At 33.7% G+C, this 21,338-nt stretch overlaps 1 protein-coding gene across 5 annotated transcripts in view; it reads left to right on the top strand.

Annotated features, from left to right (window-relative positions):
• Nucleotides 1–21,338, top strand: part of FASTKD1 (FAST kinase domains 1) — a 47,573-nt gene that overhangs the window by 16,455 nt on the left and 9,780 nt on the right. For 3 of the 5 annotated variants that reach the window (XM_019458873.2, XM_019458888.2, XM_019458879.2), the window contains exons 4-12: nucleotides 4,467–4,592; nucleotides 7,420–7,818; nucleotides 9,573–9,683; nucleotides 10,994–11,125; nucleotides 15,572–16,058; nucleotides 17,104–17,218; nucleotides 19,366–19,494; nucleotides 20,286–20,417; nucleotides 20,780–20,893. In XM_019458873.2, the coding sequence (XP_019314418.1) occupies nucleotides 4,467–4,592; nucleotides 7,420–7,818; nucleotides 9,573–9,683; nucleotides 10,994–11,125; nucleotides 15,572–16,058; nucleotides 17,104–17,218; nucleotides 19,366–19,494; nucleotides 20,286–20,417; nucleotides 20,780–20,893 (1,745 nt within the window). The remainder of the gene's footprint in view (nucleotides 1–4,466; nucleotides 4,593–7,419; nucleotides 7,819–9,572; nucleotides 9,684–10,993; nucleotides 11,126–15,571; nucleotides 16,059–17,103; nucleotides 17,219–19,365; nucleotides 19,495–20,285; nucleotides 20,418–20,779; nucleotides 20,894–21,338) is intronic. The other 2 variants (XM_019458893.2, XM_019458903.2) reach the window with 2 other exon arrangements.

Genomic DNA, 21,338 nt, shown 5'->3' on the forward strand with positions numbered 1-21,338 from the left:
TCCTAAATACTCCACCACAAAACTACCAGAACCGATAAATGAATTCAGTAAAGTCGCAGGATACAAAATCATGTGCAGAAATCTGTTGCATTTCTATACACTAATTATGAAGCAGCCGTTAGTGAAATTAAGAAAACAATCCCATTTACAGTTGCACCCAAGCCAATAAAATATCTCAGAATAGACTTAACCAAAGATGTGAAAGACTTTACTCTGAAAACTATAAAACATTGGTGAAAGAAATTCAAAATGATGCAAAGAAATGGAAAGACATTTCATGCTCATGGGTAAGAACAAATATTGTTAAAGTGTCTATACTACCCAAAGCAATCTACAGATTTAATGCAATCCCTATTAAGTACCAATAGCATTTTTCATGGAACTAGAACAAACAATCCTAAAGTTTGTATGGAACTACAAAACAAAACTGGAGGTATCACAATTCCAGATTTCAAGTTATATTACAAAGCAGTAGTAATTAAAACACTATGGTACTGGCATGAAACTAGGCACATAGATAAATGCAATAGAACAGAAAATCCAGAAATAAATTCACAATTATATGGTCAATTAATCTTCAACAAAGGAGGAATGAATATACAATGGGAAACAGATAATCTCTTCAACAAATGATGTTGGGAAAATTGGACAGCCACATGCAAAAGAATGAAATTGGCTTACTTTCTCTCCCCATACACCAAACTAAATGCAATGCATTAAGAACCTAAACATGAGGCCTGAAGCCATACAAATCCTTGAAGAGAGCACAAGCAGTAATTTCTCTGACGTTGGCCACAGCAACATTTTTCTAGATACATCTCCTAAGACAAGGGAAATAAAAGCAAAAATAAACTATTGGGACTACATAAAAACAAAAATTTTTCTTCATAGCAAAGGAAACAACAAAACTAAAGGGCAACCTACTGAATTGGAGAAGATTTTTGCAAATGACATATCCAATAAAGGGTTAGTATCCAAAATATATAAAGAACTGATACAACTCAACACCCAAAGAACAAATAATCTAATTAAAAAATGGGCAAAGGACATGAACAGATATTTCTACAAAGAAGGCATCCAGATGGTCAACAGACACATGAAACGATGCTCAACATCACTCATCAGGGAAATGGCAAATCAAAACTACAATGAGATAACACTTCACATGTGTCAGACTGGCTAAAATCAACTACACAAGAAACAACAGGTGTTGTTGAAGATGTGGAGAAAAGGGAATCCTCTTGCACTTTTGGTAGGAATGTAAACTTATGCAGCCACTGTGGAAAACAGTATGGAGGTTCCTCAAAAATAAAAAAAATAGAATGGCCCTTTGATCCAGTAATTGCACTACTGGGTATTTACCCCAAAATACAAAAACACTAATTCAAAGGCATACACGCACCTGAATGTTTATAGCAGCATTATTTACAATAGCCAAACTATGGAAGCAGCCCAAGTGTCCATCAATAGATGAATGGTAAAAAAGATGTGGTGTGTGTATATAATGCTAAGTGAAATAGAGAAAGACAAGTACCGTATGATCTATCTTGTATATGGAATTTAAGAAACAAAACAAATGAGCAAAGGAAAAAAAAAAAGAGACAAACCAAGAAACAGACTGTTAACCAGGGAAACAAACAGGTGGTTACCAGAAGGGAAGTGAGTGGGGGGATGGCTGAAATAGGTAATGGAGATTAAAAAGTAAAAAACAAAACAAAACCAAAAAACTCTTAGGAGAACAACTCTCCTAAGCCAATCAGAAACCTACAGCAGAAAGGAAAGAATTGACTAAAATACAGAAGAAACAATATATTTGTAGACAGAGGAGCAGGCTTTTCACTGGTTATTAATTATTATCCCATCTCATGCTCTTTAGCATATTGCTTCTTAAAACATAAACCATGATAAATTCTTACAATTGTGGTTATGTATGGATGAGCTCTAGTGGGCCTTTGTTATATGGGCTGGATTAGGTTAAACAGGATCGAACAGCTCTTTGGGTCGAGAAACTCTATGTTCATTTACTGCATTGTGCTCTTAGTAAATCTCATGACCTAAATCCATTGTCTTCTCATCCTCCATTTTTGCATTCTCTTTATCTGTAATATCTTTTATTGAGAATAAGGAAAATAATATTATTTCTATTATGAGCAGTATAAACTACTGGATCTTTAGGGTTAAATTTGGTCGTTATTGACAATAACTCAAAACTTTATTTTTCTTTACAGCAACATTGTAATGTGTATTATGCAGTTTGAACAAATCACTTGTAAAATACTTTCTTTTTGTTTTTCTATTAAACAGTTAAATTACAAATGTACGATTGTACTTCCAAGTCAATTAGACTTAAATTTTTTTTTCATTTCAAAATAGCTTAGAAGATTTTATTCTATATGTTTTTATATTTAGCAATACTTTTATTTTTGCGTGATAATATATGAAAAGTTTTAAAGCTAATTTTGTATTCCACATATAGAATTTTTAAGTCATAAAATACATATTAACTTATGATTTTTATAGTCTGTAGCCTATGATGTTAATTTTTTGTTACATTAGTTGTTAATGATTTTGCTAAAATATTTATAAATGTTATATAAATGTAATTCATAATGATTCAAATAGGATGTATTGTTATGAATTAGCACTATATGATGGATCATACCAAGGGTAAACAGCATGTATTTGAAATTCAGATTTATAAATCTATTGTGGAAGATTTTAAACATTTATAAAACTAGAGACATTAGTATAATGAACTCCCATGTACCCATCATCCAGCTTCAACAACTACCAACATAAAGCAACTTGTTTTATCTAGGTCACCTCCCATTTCCTCCCTACCCCTCAGTATAGTTTAAATTGTATCACTTCATCTGTAAATACTTCAGTATGTATTTCTGACAGATGAACTCTCTTTTAAAAATATATATAATCGCTGGGCACCTGAGTGGCTTAGTTGGTTAAATGTCCAACTCTTGATCTCAGCTCAGGTCTTGATCTCAGGGTTGTGAGTTTAAGCCTTATGTTGGGCTTCATGCTGGGCATGAAGCCTACTTAATAAAAAAAAAAAAAAAAAAAAAAGAGTGAAAAATAAAAAAATTGAAATCTAGGTATAATCATTAATAAAAATATATATAATCACAATAGCATCATCACTATGAAAAATAAATAATAATTCCTTAATATCACCTAATACCTGGTCTGTGTTCAGATTTGCTTGATTGCTCTATAAAGGTCTTTTTACAGACAATTTGTTTAAGTCAGTATCCAAACAGGATTCACACATTATATTTGGTTGCTTTGTCTCAAGTGTCTCTCTCTCTCTCATTTTGTGAGTAAGCATTAGATTGAAGAATATCATCATCTTACAATAATCAGAAGTGTACACCTTGATGAATTTTCACATACTGATCACTTCTGTGTAATATTACCGAGATCATAAATAGAACATCACTAGTTGCCCAGAAGTTCCCTTCATGTTTTCTCCAGGCACATCCCCCTACCATGAGGATAACTGGTATGTTGACTTTTATTTATTATTTTAAATGTTTATTTATTTATTTTGAGAGAGAGAGAGAGAGAGAGAGAGAGAGAAAGGCAGAGAGAGGGAGAGAGAGAATCCCAAGCAGGCTCTGATGTCAGTGCAGAGCCCAATGCGGAGATTGATCTAACAAACCAAGATCATGACCTGACCCAAAAGAGTTGGACGCCCAACTGGCTGAGCCACCCAGGCGTCCCTGTCTTGACTTTTAATACCATAAATTAGTTTTGTTTTTATAGGAATGGAAGCCTGTAGTATATTCTGTCTAGTTCAGTTTGCTTAATATGCTTTAGAGAGTCCCTCATGATGTTGCATGATTCAGTCATTTGTTCTTTTTTTATTGCTGTGTAGTATTTTATGAATATGTATAATTTATCTGTTGTACTTTTGATAAATATTTAGATTGTTTGCAGTTTTTTACTCTTACATATTGTGCTGCTGTGGACTTTCTTCTGCTTGTCTTAGTGAAGTCAGAGTCTTGTTTTTTTTGTTTTTTTTTTTTTCTCAAGAGTCTTAAAATCTGTAACAACTCTTCTTTCCTCTCTTTTGTCTTGCCATTCACTTGTTGAAGAAATAGGATTATTTTTCCTATAGAAAAATTCTGGAGTTTTTTACAGCATTGTTGTAGCAGTGGTTGTTTTGTTACTGTTCAATCTTGTGTTGAAATTGTTCTGTCACCTCAAAAAATTAATAAGTGATTCAAATAATTTTGTGATTTTTCCCTTTTAAAAATATTCCAAAGGTATCTGACTTTTTAATTGTTACTTTTATAATAATAAATAATCAACATTTTAGAAACATTCCTTTTATATTCATAATGTGTTAGTATATTAGTACTTTTGATTACTTTTTATTTTATAACTGTGTATCATGTTTTAAGTGAAAGTAAATAGTAATGATATCCTTTGTATATTTCTTTTCATAGGTTTGATATTAATATGCTATCAAAATTTTCCTTTTGCCTAGCGAATCAACATTTATATTTCAGTCCATTAATGGGAAAAATAGCTGATATTGTACACAGGAAACTGGAAACCATAGAGGACTTAAGGTAAATTTATTTTAGGTAAATATGTGGTTGGAGAGGTTCTGGGCTTTGGATGCATATACACTTAGATTGCCACTTCTTACCTATGTGACTTTAATCTCTTGAAACTTTAGTATCCTTATCTATAAAATAGTACTACTGGGGCACCTGGGTGGCTTAGTCAGCTAAGTGTCTGACTTCGGCTCAGGTCACGATCTTGTGGTTTGTGAGTTCGAGCCCTGTGTTGAGCTCTGTGCTGACAGCTTGGAGCCTGGAGCCTGCTTCAGCCTGCCTCTCCCCCGCTCACCCTCTGTCTCTCTCTCAAAAATAAATAGACATTTAAAAAATTAAAAAAAAATATTACTACCTTGCATCTACTTTGCAATGTTGCTGTGGGAAAGTGTAAACATGATATTGTTTACACATGTAAAGTGTAACATGATATTGTTGAGATCTGTGAAAGATTTGAGATTTTACTTTACTTGCAAGCTAACAAGGTTGCCTGCCCTCAATGATCTCATTTAACCTTAATTACCTTCCCAAAGACCCTGTCTCCAAATATAGTTACATTGGAGGTTAGGACTTTAATATATGGAGCTTAGGGGAGGACACAGTTCAGTCTATAGCATACATCAGTGTCCATAGCAGCATTAGTTCGAATAGTCAAAAGGTAGAAATAACCTAAATGTCCATTTGATTGATGAATGGACAGTTAAAATGTGGTATATACCTACAATGGGATATTATTTAGCCTTAAAAAGGAAGGAAATTCTGACACATGCTACAACATGGATGACATTATACTGAGTGAAATAAGCCAGACACAAGAGGACAAATATTATGATTCCACTTATATGAACTCCAAAAGTAGTGAAATTCATAAAAATAGAAAGTAGAATGGTTATTGCTAAGGGCTGGCGGGGGTGAAGAATTGAGAGTTACTGTTCAAATGGCCAAGGAGTTTTAGTTTCAGAAGATGAAAAAGTCCTATAGGTAGGTGGTGGTAATAGTTGCATAACAATGTGAAAATATTTATTATCACTGAATGGTATGATTAAAAATGTTTAGAATGGTAGGGGTACCTGGCTGGTTCAGTTGGTTAAGTGTCCAACTTTGGCTCAGCTCATGATCTCACCGTTTGTGGGTTCGAGCCCCACGTTGGGTTCTGTGCTGACAGCTCAGAGCTGGGAGCCTGTTTTGGATTCTGTGTCTCCCTCTCTCTCTGCCTCTCCTGTGCTTGTGCTCTGTCTCTCTCTCTCTCTCTCTCTCTCAAAAATAAACATTAAAATAATGGTGGTATATTTTACACCATTACAGTGGTATATTTTATGCTCTCTCTGTTTTCACGCCCATACACCTAAGTAGCTTGTAAAAGCCGAGACAATTAAAATCAGTGTAAATTTTTTTAAGTGTAAAAAATTCCTATAGACTCCATTGAGAATCTAGTCAAATCTTGGGACATTTCCCTACTCCAAACTACAATTACAAATAAATATACAGTTTTAAAAAATCATTTCAGGGGGTTTTATGGTTAAGTGAAATAGCAATGATAGGTTACTAATTAATGTTAGCATTAAACATTTGAGTAGGGAAGCCAGAGATTGTACAACTGAGTTTTTTAATTTAATATAAAAATTTTTATTTAAGTTTGTTTATATTAGAGAGAGAGAGACAGAGAGAGTGAATGGGGGAAGGGCAGAGGGAGAGGGAGAGGGAGAATCCCAAACCGGTTCCACACTATCAGCATATAGCCCAATGTGGGGCTTGAACTCACCAACCGTGAGATCATGACTAGAACCAAAACCAAGAGTCGATGCTTAATGGACTGAGCCACCTAGGCGCCTCACAACTGGGTTTTTAAAATATACTTTATTGAAAATGTTGAAGAAATTTGGAAACAAAAATAAATGTAAATAATTTCCCTATCCTAATGATTGAGATATTTTTATATTTACATTTTTATGTCTTTTCTGTAGATGTTTTCTAATGATCATCCCCAAACATTTGTTATATGTATTTTACATTTTGCATTCCTTATGCATTTTGGTGCATTATGATGCTTTATATTTGTAGTTTTCTGATTTTTTTTTTTTTAAATCAGCTCCACACCCAGCATAGAGCCCAATGTGGGGCTTGAACTCATGACCCTGAGATCAAGACCTGAGCTGAGATCAAGAGTTTGGATACTTAACTGACTGAGCCACTCAGGCTCAGTTTTTGTATTGTGTAACACCTGCGTTTTGAAAGCAGGAACTTCACCTTTGTAATTTTGATGTCTTCCTTAATACCTGGAAGAGTTATGTTCCTTAAAAGTATTTTTTGGTGAAGAAATATTAAATGCTGCCTGAAGTTCAGTACTTACTGTCATATATTACTATCTGTCTAGCATGAGGCATTAAAAAATATGAAATAATTTATTAGTAAGAGACATTTTGCCAAGATTTTTTTTTAGTAAGATAACAGATATGCAGAGAAAGGGGCAACAAAGCGAAGTCTACTTCCAAAAATATAAAATGAGACTTTTAATGGCGCATTCATAGGCAATTGGTCCAAAGTGATTTCTGAGTGAATTTCACTGAAATATTTTCCTTCAAGGCAGTTATCTATAGAATGAGATATTACACACACTCAACAAAAGATATTATTTCGATGTATTTTTTGTTTGTTTGTTTTAAATCTAAAGGCATTTAATTACTAGATGTGTGTTCAAGTCCCATAAGTAAAGGAAAACTTTTGTGGTATAAAACCTGTAATATTTTAACTAGTTCTCTTCCGTATCTAATCATTTAGTCTTAGAATTGTTTTTTATTCTTAAATAATGTAAAAATCTTTGCATTTGTTTCCCTTTTAGGTCCTTGTCTGTATTGATGGTCAACATATCTTCTTTAATATCACAACGTTTTCAAGACCAATTAGTGAACAAAACAGAACATCTTTTTGATACCATAGATTCTTCCCAGGTCAACGTTGCAAGAAGAATAGTAAAATTTCTTCGAAATATTAAATATAGTTATTACCCACTATTAGAAAGGTGTAATACAGTATTTTTAAGCAATATGAACCACCTTGATTTGGACTCCATCAGTAAAATACTTAGTCTATACCACTCTCTACAGTTTCATAGTTTTGAATTTATTAAAATGGCTAAAAAGAGGCTAACTGAGATGATTTCTCTGTTCAATCACCCTCATAGCTTTGTAAAACTGTTTGTAGCATTGGGACCCATGGCAGGACCTGAAGAAAAGGAACAGTAAGTTTGGCTAAAAATGCTTTATTTTTCTTGTTGAGACTCTATGGGGCCTTGCAAGCTTAGACCTCCTTGCAGTTCTAGAAGGCACAGATGTCACCCCCATGCAGTCCTGGAAGGGAGAATAATCTCTTATGTCTGCTCCTTGATGCTTTCTCTGAATGTTCTAATTTACATCTCTACTGCTAAATTCTACTGCTAGTCTACTGCTAAATTCTGAGAAAGGGCCAATGACTTCCTGGTGGTGGCGAACACAAAGGATGAGGGAGATGGATATTCTCTGTGGAGAATGCCGCTTAAGTGCTTTTATTCTCCCTTCCTGGACTATTTGATAGGCTTTACACACAGGTATAAGACTCTCCCACCCCCAGTATAGGGTGTGGAATATTCAGAATTATATTAGTGCTAACAATGGACCATTCTGTGCTTTGTGATCCTCACATTTGTCATCAAAGGCATTTCTTCAGCACCTTGGTAAGCGTTCCCTTGTTAGGTTGAGTGAATTTTATCTATCTCCTATCTTTAAAAAATGTCCAGTTTTGCCTGACACTGATGTAGATAGGACTATTTCAGATATAAAGATGAGCAAACATTAAGTTAATGAATGATTACTAGGTATGAGCCAAGAGATAAGTATGATTAGTAGGTTCAGTTAAGCAGGGGTTCCAGGAGTTGCATAATAGAGGTATCTGCATCATTATTACTCTGTTAGCAAAGGACACACAGGGAGAGTTTTAATTTTAAGAGTCCTGTGAATTATATGAAGACATTTAAGACATTTTAAGAGACTGTATGAAGATGGGAACAAGATGGTTACTTAAAAAGCTTTTATTGGAATTTTATTTTTTAATTATTTATTTTTGGTCACTAAGTACTGTTGGAATCTCATATTCTAAAGCAGTACAGAAGTTGAATTTAACTAGGTCCCTGCCTTCAAGCAGTTTATATTCCAATTGGAAGGATAGAAATGTATATATAATTGAATTGCATAAATACCATGACACTGCAATATAGTTATGAATAAGTACTCAAATTAGTGATATAGATAGTAGACAGGAAAATGAGAGAAAAATATAGACAATAAATGACTGGGCAAAGCTTTGAGGAGAAGCTGGATTTGAAAATGTTTGATAAGGTTGATGAAAAGGATGGTGTAGAGCTATCCAATATGAATGGTTCTAAATTATTCTAAAAGATACAGTTATATGTAGATAGTTGTATTAGTGTGCAATTTTGGATGGTTTCAAAATGGATCATCTTTGTAAATTTTCAGTTTATAATGTCACAGCAAGTATTTAGTAGGTAAGATTTCTGTTAATATGCAGGTATATTGACTTCCTGATCAGATCTTACTCAATTTAGAATAATTGGGATATTGTTAGAATGCCAATTTTTAGTTCTTTAGCTCTATAGTCCTGAATTTCACTGAATTATTGTATTTTATAATCATTATAACTTTATCTTATTTGAAAATCAATTTAAAAACCTTTTGTCTGTATTTTTTAAGAGACAGTTTAAGATTAGATTGTACTGAAGCCTAATTCCTTTGATGAAAACAGTATATTTTTCTTTATTCAATTATATTTATATTATCCCCTATTAGGTGGGGAGAAAATTGGAATTATATATAGAATTCAGTTTTTGTTTCTATTTCTTTTTATTACCTCAGAACTGTTATTTAAAAAAAAAAAAAAACCGAAACTTTCATAGGCTAATCATCAGTTATTCAACATAAAAATATTTTTCTTTTCTTCTAGACTTAAATCAACTATATTATTAATGTCAGAGGAGCTTACCAGCCAGCAAGCCTTGGCAGTGATGGGAGCAATGGAAGAGATGGAAAGCAGAAATTCACATCTGAATAAAAAGTAGTCTTTCCTGAAATTCATGGCCTTATCTTTAGTTGTCATTCATAAGTAACTTTTTTTTTTGAGGATGCCTTATACTTTTTTCTATAATTTAGCTGTTGGTTTTGAAGAAATAAGGAATTAACACTTAAGGCATTGTTTATTAAATAGCTTGTTTTTTAAGGTAGGGATTTTTAAATTGTCTATAGTATTTTTCATTTCATTTGCTGCTATTGTTATTCTCAAGCCAGAACATTTTAGTCTTGGAAAGTGGAGGGCACCTACGTGAACTTGATTTGTTTCATACCACAGTTGTTACCTTGAAATCATACCTCCATATATTGTCTTTCTTTTACTTGAAATTTAAGAAGAATAAAAATACATAGTTCAGATATATACTTAATGTTTTATTATCAATTATATGTTCCTTTTTAAAGTATTCCTTATGCCCCATTTCTTGGTGCATTTCTCATGGTTTTTAATCAGTTCCATTAGAGGGCCAGTGGATTTAAGGAAGAAAATTAAATCAGTTTTGCTAATTGTTAGTAAATCCTGATAAAGATTTCTTTTGGGGGAAGATGATGGCTGTTTTCTGAGTTGTTTTTTATTTAGAAAGTGAAACTTTATGCTTTTCCCTCCTATTATTATTTTTTAAATATTTATTTATTTATTTTGAGAGAGAGTGAGAGAGAGAGAGAGAGAGAGAAAGAGAGAGAGAGAATTCTCACACAAGTGGGGAAAGAGCAGAGAGAGAGGGAGTCAGTGTAGACCCGGTGTGGGGCTCAAACTCACGAACCACGACATCATGACTAGAGCCGAAATCGAGTCAGATGCTTAACTGAGCAATCAAGGCGCCCTCCTCCTCTTACTATTAATAATTAAATATTATTTCATTCACACTTCATTGATAGCTCTTATATCATTCTATTTTGTTGTTTACATTTCTGTCACCTTCTTGAGACAGCTGTTCAAGAACAGAAAACCTGGGCGCCTGGGTGGCTCAGTCGGTTAAGCGTCCGACTTCGGCTCAGGTCATGACCTCACGGTCCGTGGGTTCGAGCCCTGCGTCGGGCTCTGTGCTGACAGCTCAGAGCCTGGAGCCTGTTTTGGATTCTGTGTCTCCCTCTTTCTCTGACCCTCCCCTGTTCATGCTCTCTCTCTGTCTCAAAAATAAATAAATGTTAAAAAAAAAATTAAAAAAAAAAAAAGAACAGAAAACCTTATTTTATTCATTGCTCTAAAGCAGTGTATGTCTGGCATGAAAGAGCTCCTCAGTAAATGTTTAATAAATAACTGAATGAATTTTTAACATATTTTATCATTCTTTTTAGAATTGCTTCAATTCTGCATAAACATTTGGATAACTATAAACCAATAGAGTTATTGAAGATAACTCGAGCACTGGTTTTTCTCCATTTTCAAAATAAAGAGCTTTTTGTGAAACTCAGAGAATTACTGCATAGGTAAGGTTAAAATCAAAGTGTTTATTTATTTTATAATCTAGACTCAACATCTGTTTTGCTTGATTACGTAGAGAGTTGGAACTTTTGGAGGCAGAATTAAGTGGCTTATTATTTAAAATGTTAACACACTTGTCTCCTCCAATACCCATTTTGCAAGTGCTCATGCTTGGTATATTTTGAAATGAAGCCAGTAGGGCGAGGAGTTCCCTAGGGCATGAATAACGGCAAAAGCCAAGGCATTTTCCTTTCATGCAGGAATAGAATAACTACGAAAAATTGGAGCTGCCCAACAAGGCAAAACTCCATTTGGGAGCATTCATATTTAGGGGCCTTCAGTCTGCTTACTTGCCTATTTTAAGGCATGTTAAGATTGTCTTAAGACATATTAAATTTTTTAATTTCTAATTTTTAAAATAAGATATTAAGAATAATATTACTTACAAAAGCATTTTTGTATATAATTGAACATTTTCTGCTTTTCTATGGATATAACATTTGTATTTCAACTAGGAAGTTAGTCAGTTTTCCATTGATGTTTATGGAAATGGAGCCAAAATGGAGTTTTCCATTAAAATTTTTTTATTTTAATGATCAGAATAATGTCTTGAGTGAAACTAAAGCTAGATTAATCTTTTTCCCCTCCATTTTTCTATACTAGTTTGATTTAGTTTGATTTAGTTTGATTCCTGGAAGACCAGACATGGGATTCTATGCGATTAATCAAAAGACTGGCACGTAGTTCAAAATGATTTTTGTTATAATAAAGGTATATGCTGTTAAGGTTAAAAAGGATTTGAACTAAAGAATAAGAGGTGGCACTTTATCAGGTGAAAATTTAGCTTAATAGGTATGTTAGAAAGTTCACTCTTTTCTTGAAGAAATAACTTCCTTCTTATCAAGGTATTAATATGCAGGATTATTGTTTCCTCACCCTCTTCACGTATAGCATGGACTTTTATTAGCCTCTGAATGAAGAATTTTATGTTCTAAATTATCATAAACTGACCCAGGGACATGGTTTATTTGGTCTGCACAATGTTTTTTAAAAAGTTAAATTATAGAATACTGTTTGCCTCTAGGTATGTTAACAGAAAAGTAAGAGCAGAAGTGGAATCATACAAGGGGATTCCACTTTACCTGTGATGTTTTATTTCCTTTATAGAATGACTTGAAGCAAATATGACAATGTTAAAATTTAGTAACTCTGAGTAGGGATGGCCCTTATATGTCTCTGTAATTTAAAATTTTATCCAAACCCTATTTGGGAGATGTATGAAAATCATAGGTGCTCACTTTCCCCTATTTCAGTGCAAGCAATATTAAGTAGATGTTAGAAGGAACACAATTTAATTGAACTATTCACATAGATGTTTATATAAATAGCTCCTGAAACCATTCAGAGAACACAGGGAATTGATTTACTAGAATAATGTTGGTTTTTGGTGGCTTTTTTTTTTTTTTTTTTTTTTACTATATTGAAATGTAATGTACATTTCTCCTCATTACTCTGCTTCCCCTGTCTCCCAGATTAACTGCTACACTTAGTTCTAACTGCATGGATTAGTTTTGCCTATTTTGTGTCTGGCGTCTTTTGGCTCAATATTATGTTTATGAGATTTACCCATGTTTTTGTTGTATGGTATTCTCTTTGTAAGAATATAACAAAAATATTTTTATTCATTCTATAGGCGGTGGATATTTTGTTTCCAGTTTTTGGCTATTATGAATAGTGCTGTTATGAATATCCTCATACATATCTTTTAGTAGATATATGTATGCACTTCTGTAGATATTTACCAAGGATTGTAATTGTTGGTTCATAGATTAAATATATGTTCATCCTCAGTAGATCCTGGTAAATGGTTTTCTAGAGTATCTGTACCAGTTTATATTCCCACCAGCAGAATGTGAGCATTCCTATTCCACGTCCCTGCCAACACTTGTATATTTTAATTTTCTAATTTTAGCCATACTGGTGGGTATGTGGTGATATTGTAAGTGAACACACATGCACGTGTAAGTTTTGGAATTTGAGGAACTATTTCCAGGAAAAACATCAAGTGGAGGTTGAAGAGATTGTATCTGTTGGGAGTTTACTTTTAGACAAGTATCACAAGGTTGGCAAATATTGAGAGTTCTATCTCCTAGGTCAATTCTGCAGACAGATAAAGTTTTTCCCTTTACATAAAAGGGTGTATTTATTTTTTGTGGCTCTAAGAATAAAATACTCATTTCGTACTAATTGAGTACCTACTTTGTGTCAGGCACTGGGCCAAACATTGTATAACAATTATTTTGGAAATTTTGGAAAATAGAAAAAAGTATAAAGAAGAAAATAAAAATCATTCCTAAACTCATTCATCCACTGACAACAGTTTGTGATATATATACATTTGTGATAATACTTACATATGTGTGTATAAAATTTTTTTTCCCTCCACTATAGATGCTGGAGAGGATGTGGAGAAACGGGAACCCTCTTGCACTGTTGGTGGGAATGCAAATTGGTGCAGCCGCTCTGGAAAACAGTGTGGAGGTTCCTCAGAAAATTAAAAATAGACCTACCCTATGACCCAGCAATAGCACTGCTAGGAATTTACCCAAGGGATACAGGAGTACTGATGCATAGGGGCACTTGTACCCCAATGTTTATAGCAGCACTCTCAACAATAGCCAAGTTATGGAAAGAGCCTAAATGTCCATCAACTGATGAATGGATAAAGAAATTGTGGTTTATATACACAATGGAGTACTACATGGCAATGAGAAAGAACGAAATATGGCCCTTTGTAGCAACGTGGATGGAACTGGAGAGTGTGATGCTAAGTGAAATAAGCCATACAGAGAAAGACAGATACCATATGTTTTCACTCTTATGTGGATCCTGAGAAACTTAACAAACCCATGGGGGAGGGGAAGAAAAAAAAAAAAGAGGTTAGAGTGGGAGAGAGCCAAAGCATAAGAGACTCTTAAAAACTGAGAACAAACTGAGGGTTGACGGGGGGTGGGAGGGAGGGGAGGGTGGGTGATGGGTATTGAGGAGGGCACCTTTTGGGATGAACACTGGGTGTTGTATGGAAACCAATTTGACAATAAATTTCATATATTGAAAAAAAATTTTTTTGTCCCTCCTAGTTGAGATTAGTTTTGTATTTCCCCCCCTTAACCTTACCCACTTAGCATTTTCTCACATCATTTAGAACTATTTGTAAATCTTTTTAATGACTGGATATTACCCATCATATGACTGTATCATAATTCACTTAAGTGTTCCCTCATTGAATATTTAGTTTTTAAATTTTAGCCATGTAAAAATATGATGAATTAACATAACACAAATGTTTGCTAGCATCTTATTTATTTTTCTTTCATAATCCTATATATTTAAAAAATTAAAAAAATTTTTAATGTTTATTTATTATTGAGAGAGAGAGTGAGAGAGACAGAGAATGAATAGGGGAGGGGCAGAGAGAGAGGGAGACACATAATCCAAAGCAGGCTTCAGGCTCTGAGCTGTCAGCCCAGAGCCCGATGCAGGGCTCGAACCCATGAACTGTGAGATCATGACTCAAGCCGAAGTTGGATGCTTAACCAACTGAGCCACCCAGGAGCCCCAAAATAGGTTCACATTTGCCCACATTTTAGTTTATTTTCTTAGTCTAGTTTCCTAGACAGGAATTGACCATGTCAAATGATATTGTTGCTTTTTAGGTTTAAAATGCCTGTGTTGATGCACCCTTTCTAGCATTGACTATTATGATTATTTTAATGTGCTAATTTAATATTTTAAAAAGTAGCTCAACAACTTTGTTTTAATTTAGATTTGATTTTTTCTTCTAGTACGTCTAAGCCAAAAGAGTCTTTAAAAGTTCTCAGTTTTTTATTTGCAATTTAACAATTGCTATGCTGGTGGCAAGACTCTTACTTTGGGGGTGAGACTGTTATCATGGGAATTTGGGGAAAAAGGAGTAGAAAATGGGGTCACTTGTATGTTCTGTGTTTTCTGTTTTTTTAAGGTTGGACTTCCTATATAGCAGAAGTGGGAAGGGAACTAGTGTTACCGAGTGATCACAGTATGGCAGGGCCTATGCTAGGTCATACCAGCTCCTGACAGGTCAGACCGAACTTTGAGCCCCAAATCTGTCACGAGCAACAGCACTGGAAACATTGTTCTGACACTGATCTTTGGTTTGCTAGGGACTATGGTTTCATTTTTGCGTAAAATATTTGGGATGTGGCTTAGAAAATCTTAGGACTTCTCTTAGTAATCCTTTGTGGACCTGTCATCTTTGAATTTATCTAACCCTTCTTAAACTAACTTGTATTTTAAACCCTCCACATCTATTAATTATAATAATAATTATATATTCAGACTTTAAATATATTTCATTATTGTTGCTGATTTATTAATTTTGTTCTTTTCATTTTCTCCCCCTTCCTTTATAGTTATTTGAAAATTAGTGTTATACCTAGTGAGATTTCCATCCTGGTCTATGCCCTTTCCATTCTTCCATCTCCTTACCTAGATGAAGTGGAGATATCTCGAATTGAAGCAGTTTTACCACAATGTGACCTGACTGACCTGAATAGTTTCGCCACATCTGTTTTAAGATGGATTCATTATGATCGCACATATCTGGATAATACTACTGGGAAACAGCTGAAACTACTTCAAAAACTAGATCACTATTGTCTTCAGAGACTACAGAAATGCACCAATTTGAATCTGTTATGGGAAGAACTTAAATCTTTAAAAGGAGACTGGTTTGCTGAGTCACTTCTTGAAGAAACAGTTGCTACTTTACACCGTTTGATGGATGAAATTAATTACAAAAATGTGGCTGAGATTGCATCTTTTCTTTCTAGAACTAACTACCTCAGTACTTTGCTACTTGATAGGATAGCTTCGGTGGTCCTTCAGCAGACTGAAAAGGTGAAATTGAGTTTTATGTAGTTGTCAGTTTCTAAAAGAATAAGTGTTTATCGTAAGTACTTTGAGAACTTAATTGGAATTTGAAGTTTAAAAATTAAATTCTAGTGTCTGGTGCCACAGTTTGTTCTTCCTCTAAAGTTTCTTCCTCCAGCAGTATAGATCTGGGGAGATTAGCAGTCATCTTTTGGTTCACTACAATGTTTTTAGGATCTGTAGTCAACTTTCATTGTCTAGAAGGAAATACTTAATAGTAGTTGTATTAGGAAATGGAGTATGAATGATTTTTATTTCCTTTTTATTTTCTATAATCCTGTAATATTACTTTTACTAAGAATGACTCCATTCAAAAGCCCAAATGTGAAAAATGAGAAAAATATAAGCTGTACACTGACTTGTGTATTCCTAAATTGTCAGTGTGGTTTCTTACAGATTTGTTTCTGGAACTTGCTTGTAAAATACTGCTTTTTGGATTATGTGAGAAGAAGCTCACTTATTAAAATCTCTTGTATATATCAGATAAGGCTTTTTTACTTACGAGACAATATTTCTCCCTAATTAAAATAAAAATCTATTGTACCTGGCAGTCATTAAGTTTTGGATGAATGAGTGAATAATGAAATTAAAAAATGAATCAATGAAAGAAAAATAAATGCTAATGATTATAAACTAATTAGCTTCCTTAATTACATTATATGATGAGTCTCTATAATGCGCTGAAAGGATGGAAATTAGTGATACTATTTCCTATTCATTTTAATGACTAATGAATCCTGGAATAGGTTTTACACCTAACAAAATTAATTTGCATTTTATCTGATTAATTTTTTCCGCGTTGATACTAGAGTTACTAGAAACTAGTGGTAGGATTAAGTAGATTATAGCAGGGTGGAAAAATTAACAAGTAGTGCTGCATTTATCATTTTACTGTAGGCATGTTCATTTAACTCTCAGCATGTTAGAAAAAGATTTCTACCCAAAATAATAATTAGGTTAAAATTTTGTTTTACTGAAGTTTAAACTATAACATTTTGTTGTGTTTATACAGATCCACCCTTTTGCGATCCTTCCTATTATTCTTCCATTTAGCATCTTGAACTATGATCCACCTCAAAGTGATGAATTTTTTGGAATTTGCGTTCAACACCTTAATTCTTACTTAAGTAGGTATATTGTTTGGCAGTACATTGAGTAAGTAGGTTGGAGGATACCATTGCCATTGTGGTAAGAGATATCCTTCATTTAAGGGGTAACCATAACAGCCATGAGTTCTAGACCTAAAAAAAAGTTTGTACCCATTTTTGAAGCATTTTTATTATGAAAAAATGTCAAACTTGAAAAAATGGAAAGAATCAAAGAGCCCCTATATACTCATGGGCAGATTCAGTAATTGTTAACATTTTATCATATTTGCTTTATTGTTTGTTTCTCTTGCTCTCTTACTTTTTGCAGAGCTATTTCACAGTAAGTGTTGTTACCCTTTACCCCTAATTGCTTCAGCATATACCTCCTAAGAATAATGACCTCTTCACCACAATACTGTTATCACACCTAAGAAAATGAGTAGTTCCTAATATCTAATACACAGCCCATGGTTCCCCAAATACTCTTCAGAGTGGTTATTTTGGACCCAGGATCTAATCAAGGACCACCTATTGCATTAGGATGATACCTCTTTAGTCTCTTATAATCTAGATATTCTGTTTTTTTTCCATTCTCTTGTCATTGACCGATACTATGATATGAGAACTATGTCTGATACTACTTTGTCTGCAAATAGATAAGTAAAATGGGTTGTTGTGATATGTATATATTTAGTCATGAATGGGCGTATGCCCGTGTGGAATTCATATACACCCTTTTTTAGTAACAGAATTATGTGTAGAAAGAGGAGACCTGAATCTGAGACCTAGAGTGTGCTCTCCCAGTTGTTCAGTCTTGTGTCAATCAGAAGGAAATGAAAGCATATCCTTTTTTTTTTTTTTTTTAAATAAAATGTTTAAGAGAAGAAAGGTTGAGAAATACAGCTTTGATTTTTTAAGACTTACTAAGAGAATGTTTGGAATATTCATGGGAGCTTTTATAAGTAAAATTTTAAATAATGGTATGATAATTTTCTTTATTTTGAATAAATATAATTTTGACAGGTTACTATTCACCTCATTTATGACTTGATTTTGATTTATTAAATAGACTCAGCAAAGAAATCCAGAAGAAAAGATTTAACATCTTTGTTGTCCTTTCTAAGAATATTGCTGTCAATAGGGACCCCTTCCTTCTCATCAGAAATGTCTCTTGGATGAGGCAAATCAGCTAAATAACCTTAGTCTTGTACTCTGGGACATGTGTCATGCTGTTGGGGGACAGGAAAGGGAGAACTGCTGTATGAAATCTGAGCTTCACATGTGTCTACACTCAGCCTGGATATTTGAGATCCCTACACAGCAGCACAGAATAGTAGTCTAGCCTCCACTTGCTGCTAACTGTGTGACTTTAGGCAAGTCATTTAACTTCTCTGTGCCTCTGTATACTTATTTACAAAGAGGAGGTAATAATTGTTCCTGCCGTATACTGAAGTGAGATTTCAGTGAGTTAATATATATGTAAAGTTGGAATGACACCTAACACATTCTCTTTTTTTTAAGTTTATTTATGTATTTTGAGAGAGAGAGAGAGAGAGTGCACACACGAGCAGAGGAGAGGCAGAGAGCAGGGCAGAGAAAAAGGGAGGAGCCTAATGTGAGGCTTGATCTTATGACTGCAAGATCATGACCTGAGCGGTTATCTAGAGTCAGTGGCTCAACCAACCCAGCCACCCAGGCGCTGGGATACCTAACACATTCTGAACAATATTATATTGTTACCAATTTATGAAGACTAGGACCAGTTTTTACATACACCATTGACCTTTTGTTTTGAATTCTTTCTCTTTTCAAAGCAATTTAAAACACTTTTTATGGAAGTGAAATAATAATACAGGAACATTTACATATCCTTAGCATGTAGTATGAATTTATACAAATTGAATCACCCAAGGAATCCGATCCAGGTGAAGAAACAGAGTATTACCACAGTATCCTTCTCTCCTGTCCCCCTTTCCTACTCTATTCCCACCCAGATGTAAGCACTTCACCACTATCCTGTCTTATTAACAGTATAGATGAGTTTTGTCAAGGCTGTGTTTGTATTTAAAAAAGGCTGTGTTTGTATTATTTTTTAAAAACTTGGTTTGAACTGAATAAAGTGTGTACTTATGTATATGTGAAGTGGCTGTACATTATGAATTTTTTTAATGGTAATTTTGTTTTAGGTGTACTGGATCCTCTCATGTTAGTGTTTCTTGGTTTCTCTTTGGCCACACTTGAATATTTTCCAGAAGATCTGCTGCAGGCTATTTTTAACATTAAATTCTTAGCCAAAATGGATTCTCAACTTGAACGTATGTATCTATATTTTATCAAATTATTACTTGTGCTTTTAGCCAGGTTTCAACTCTCCCTCTACTGAAGCACTCGAATGTTAATATATGTTTTTCTGTTTATAAAAGTATTTCCTGCTTCTTGTAGAAAATTTGGAAAACGTAGAAAAGTATAAAAACGAAAGTAAGAGATTACTCATCATCTTTTGCCAAGTGAAACTACCCCTTTAAATAATGTTTTGGAGTGTATCTTTTTTTTCTGTCTGTCTCCTGTTCTTGTGTGTGTGTTTATATATCTATCTGTATTTTAAAACAAAATTTGGATTATTTATATATCACTTTTGTATGTTGCCTATGGTCATTGAACTATATTTTGAACATTTCTGCATGCCATTAAGTATTTTTTGATGTCATGATTTTTTTAGTGTCTATATAATCTGCCATGATGTGAATGTGATAGCATTTGTTATCATGTAGGTTGTTTCCAATTCTTCATTATTATAAATACTGAGTGTTATATATGAATCACTGACCTCATCTTTGTTTCTTTAGGATTGGTTCCTAATGTGAAATATTAGGTCAATGAAAATTCTTTGGTTGTATTTTTAAAAATGTAGTTCTAATGTTTGTGAGTAGTGAAAATGACATAGGAGTTGTTCCTAATCAAACCATTGAATAATTAAAAAACATAAAGCATGTGTGTGCAAATGAGATGATTTTATAATATGAGACTAAAAGTACTAACAAATAATGGGAATAAATGAATGTGAAAAACCTGTTAAAATCCATTAATATTTTATTTTTGTTTTCAGTTTTATGTTCATCTTTAAGTATGAGGGTCCAATTACGTCTTATGGAGTTAAATAGAGCTGTCTGCTTGGAGTGCCCTGAGTATCAGATTCCATGGTTTCATGACCGCTTCTGCCAACAACAGTATAATAAAGGTTTGAGTTTTCTTTGGGTCAGACAGCAAAGTTTAATTCCAAAGTAAACTTTAGGTAGTACCTTGCTAAGCCTAACCATGACACCAGAGTTGCTGTGAGTGCCATGACCTATTTAGTAGAACCGTTTTGTAGGTGAGATTTGTGTTATAAGAATTTCTTAATATTTAGGACACTTATCCTCTTTTGGTAGAAAATACAGAACTTACATTGTTCTGAATTTAATATCATTGCATATGGTATTATACTGAAGCTCTTGTTGAAAATACTAATCTTTGTTTTTTGGTTTGCAGAATTGGGATGATTTTTATTAAAAAATGGATTAACCTATTTTAAGTGAAGTAATTATTTTTATTTTCATAAAGATACTGGCAGCGTGAATGGAGCACAACAGCAGATTTATAAAATGTTAGCAGAGGTATTAGGAGGAGTCAATTATGTAAAAGCCTCGGTTCTTACACCTTATTACCATAAAATAGGTAAGTATTTGGCAGGTTACTAGGTACTTTCAGAAGACTAAACTAATTTTTTTTTATAAAAGTTTGTTTGTTTATTTATTTATTTATTTATTTATTTATTTATTTATTTTTATCACTCTAAGACCACTTTTTTATTTTATAATTATTTTTTTTAATATGAAATTAATTGTCAAATTGGTTTCCATACAACACCCAGTGCTCATCCCAACAGGTGCCCTCCTCAATGCCCATCACCCCCCCTCCCCTCCCTCCCACCCCCCATCAACCCTCAGTTTGTTCTCAGTTTTTAAGAGTCTCTTATGGTTTGGCTGTCTCCCTCTCTAACCTTTTTTTTTTTCCTTCCCCTCCCCCATGGTCTTCTGTTAAGTTTCTCAGGATCCACATAAGAGTGAAAACATATGGTATCTGTCTTTCTCTGTATGACTTCTTTCACTTAGCATAACAC

Source organism: Panthera pardus, unplaced genomic scaffold (assembly GCF_024362965.1).
Source record: "Panthera pardus isolate Hobbes unplaced genomic scaffold, ASM2436296v1 HiC_scaffold_10, whole genome shotgun sequence".
Classification (NCBI taxonomy): Eukaryota; Metazoa; Chordata; class Mammalia; order Carnivora; family Felidae; genus Panthera; species Panthera pardus.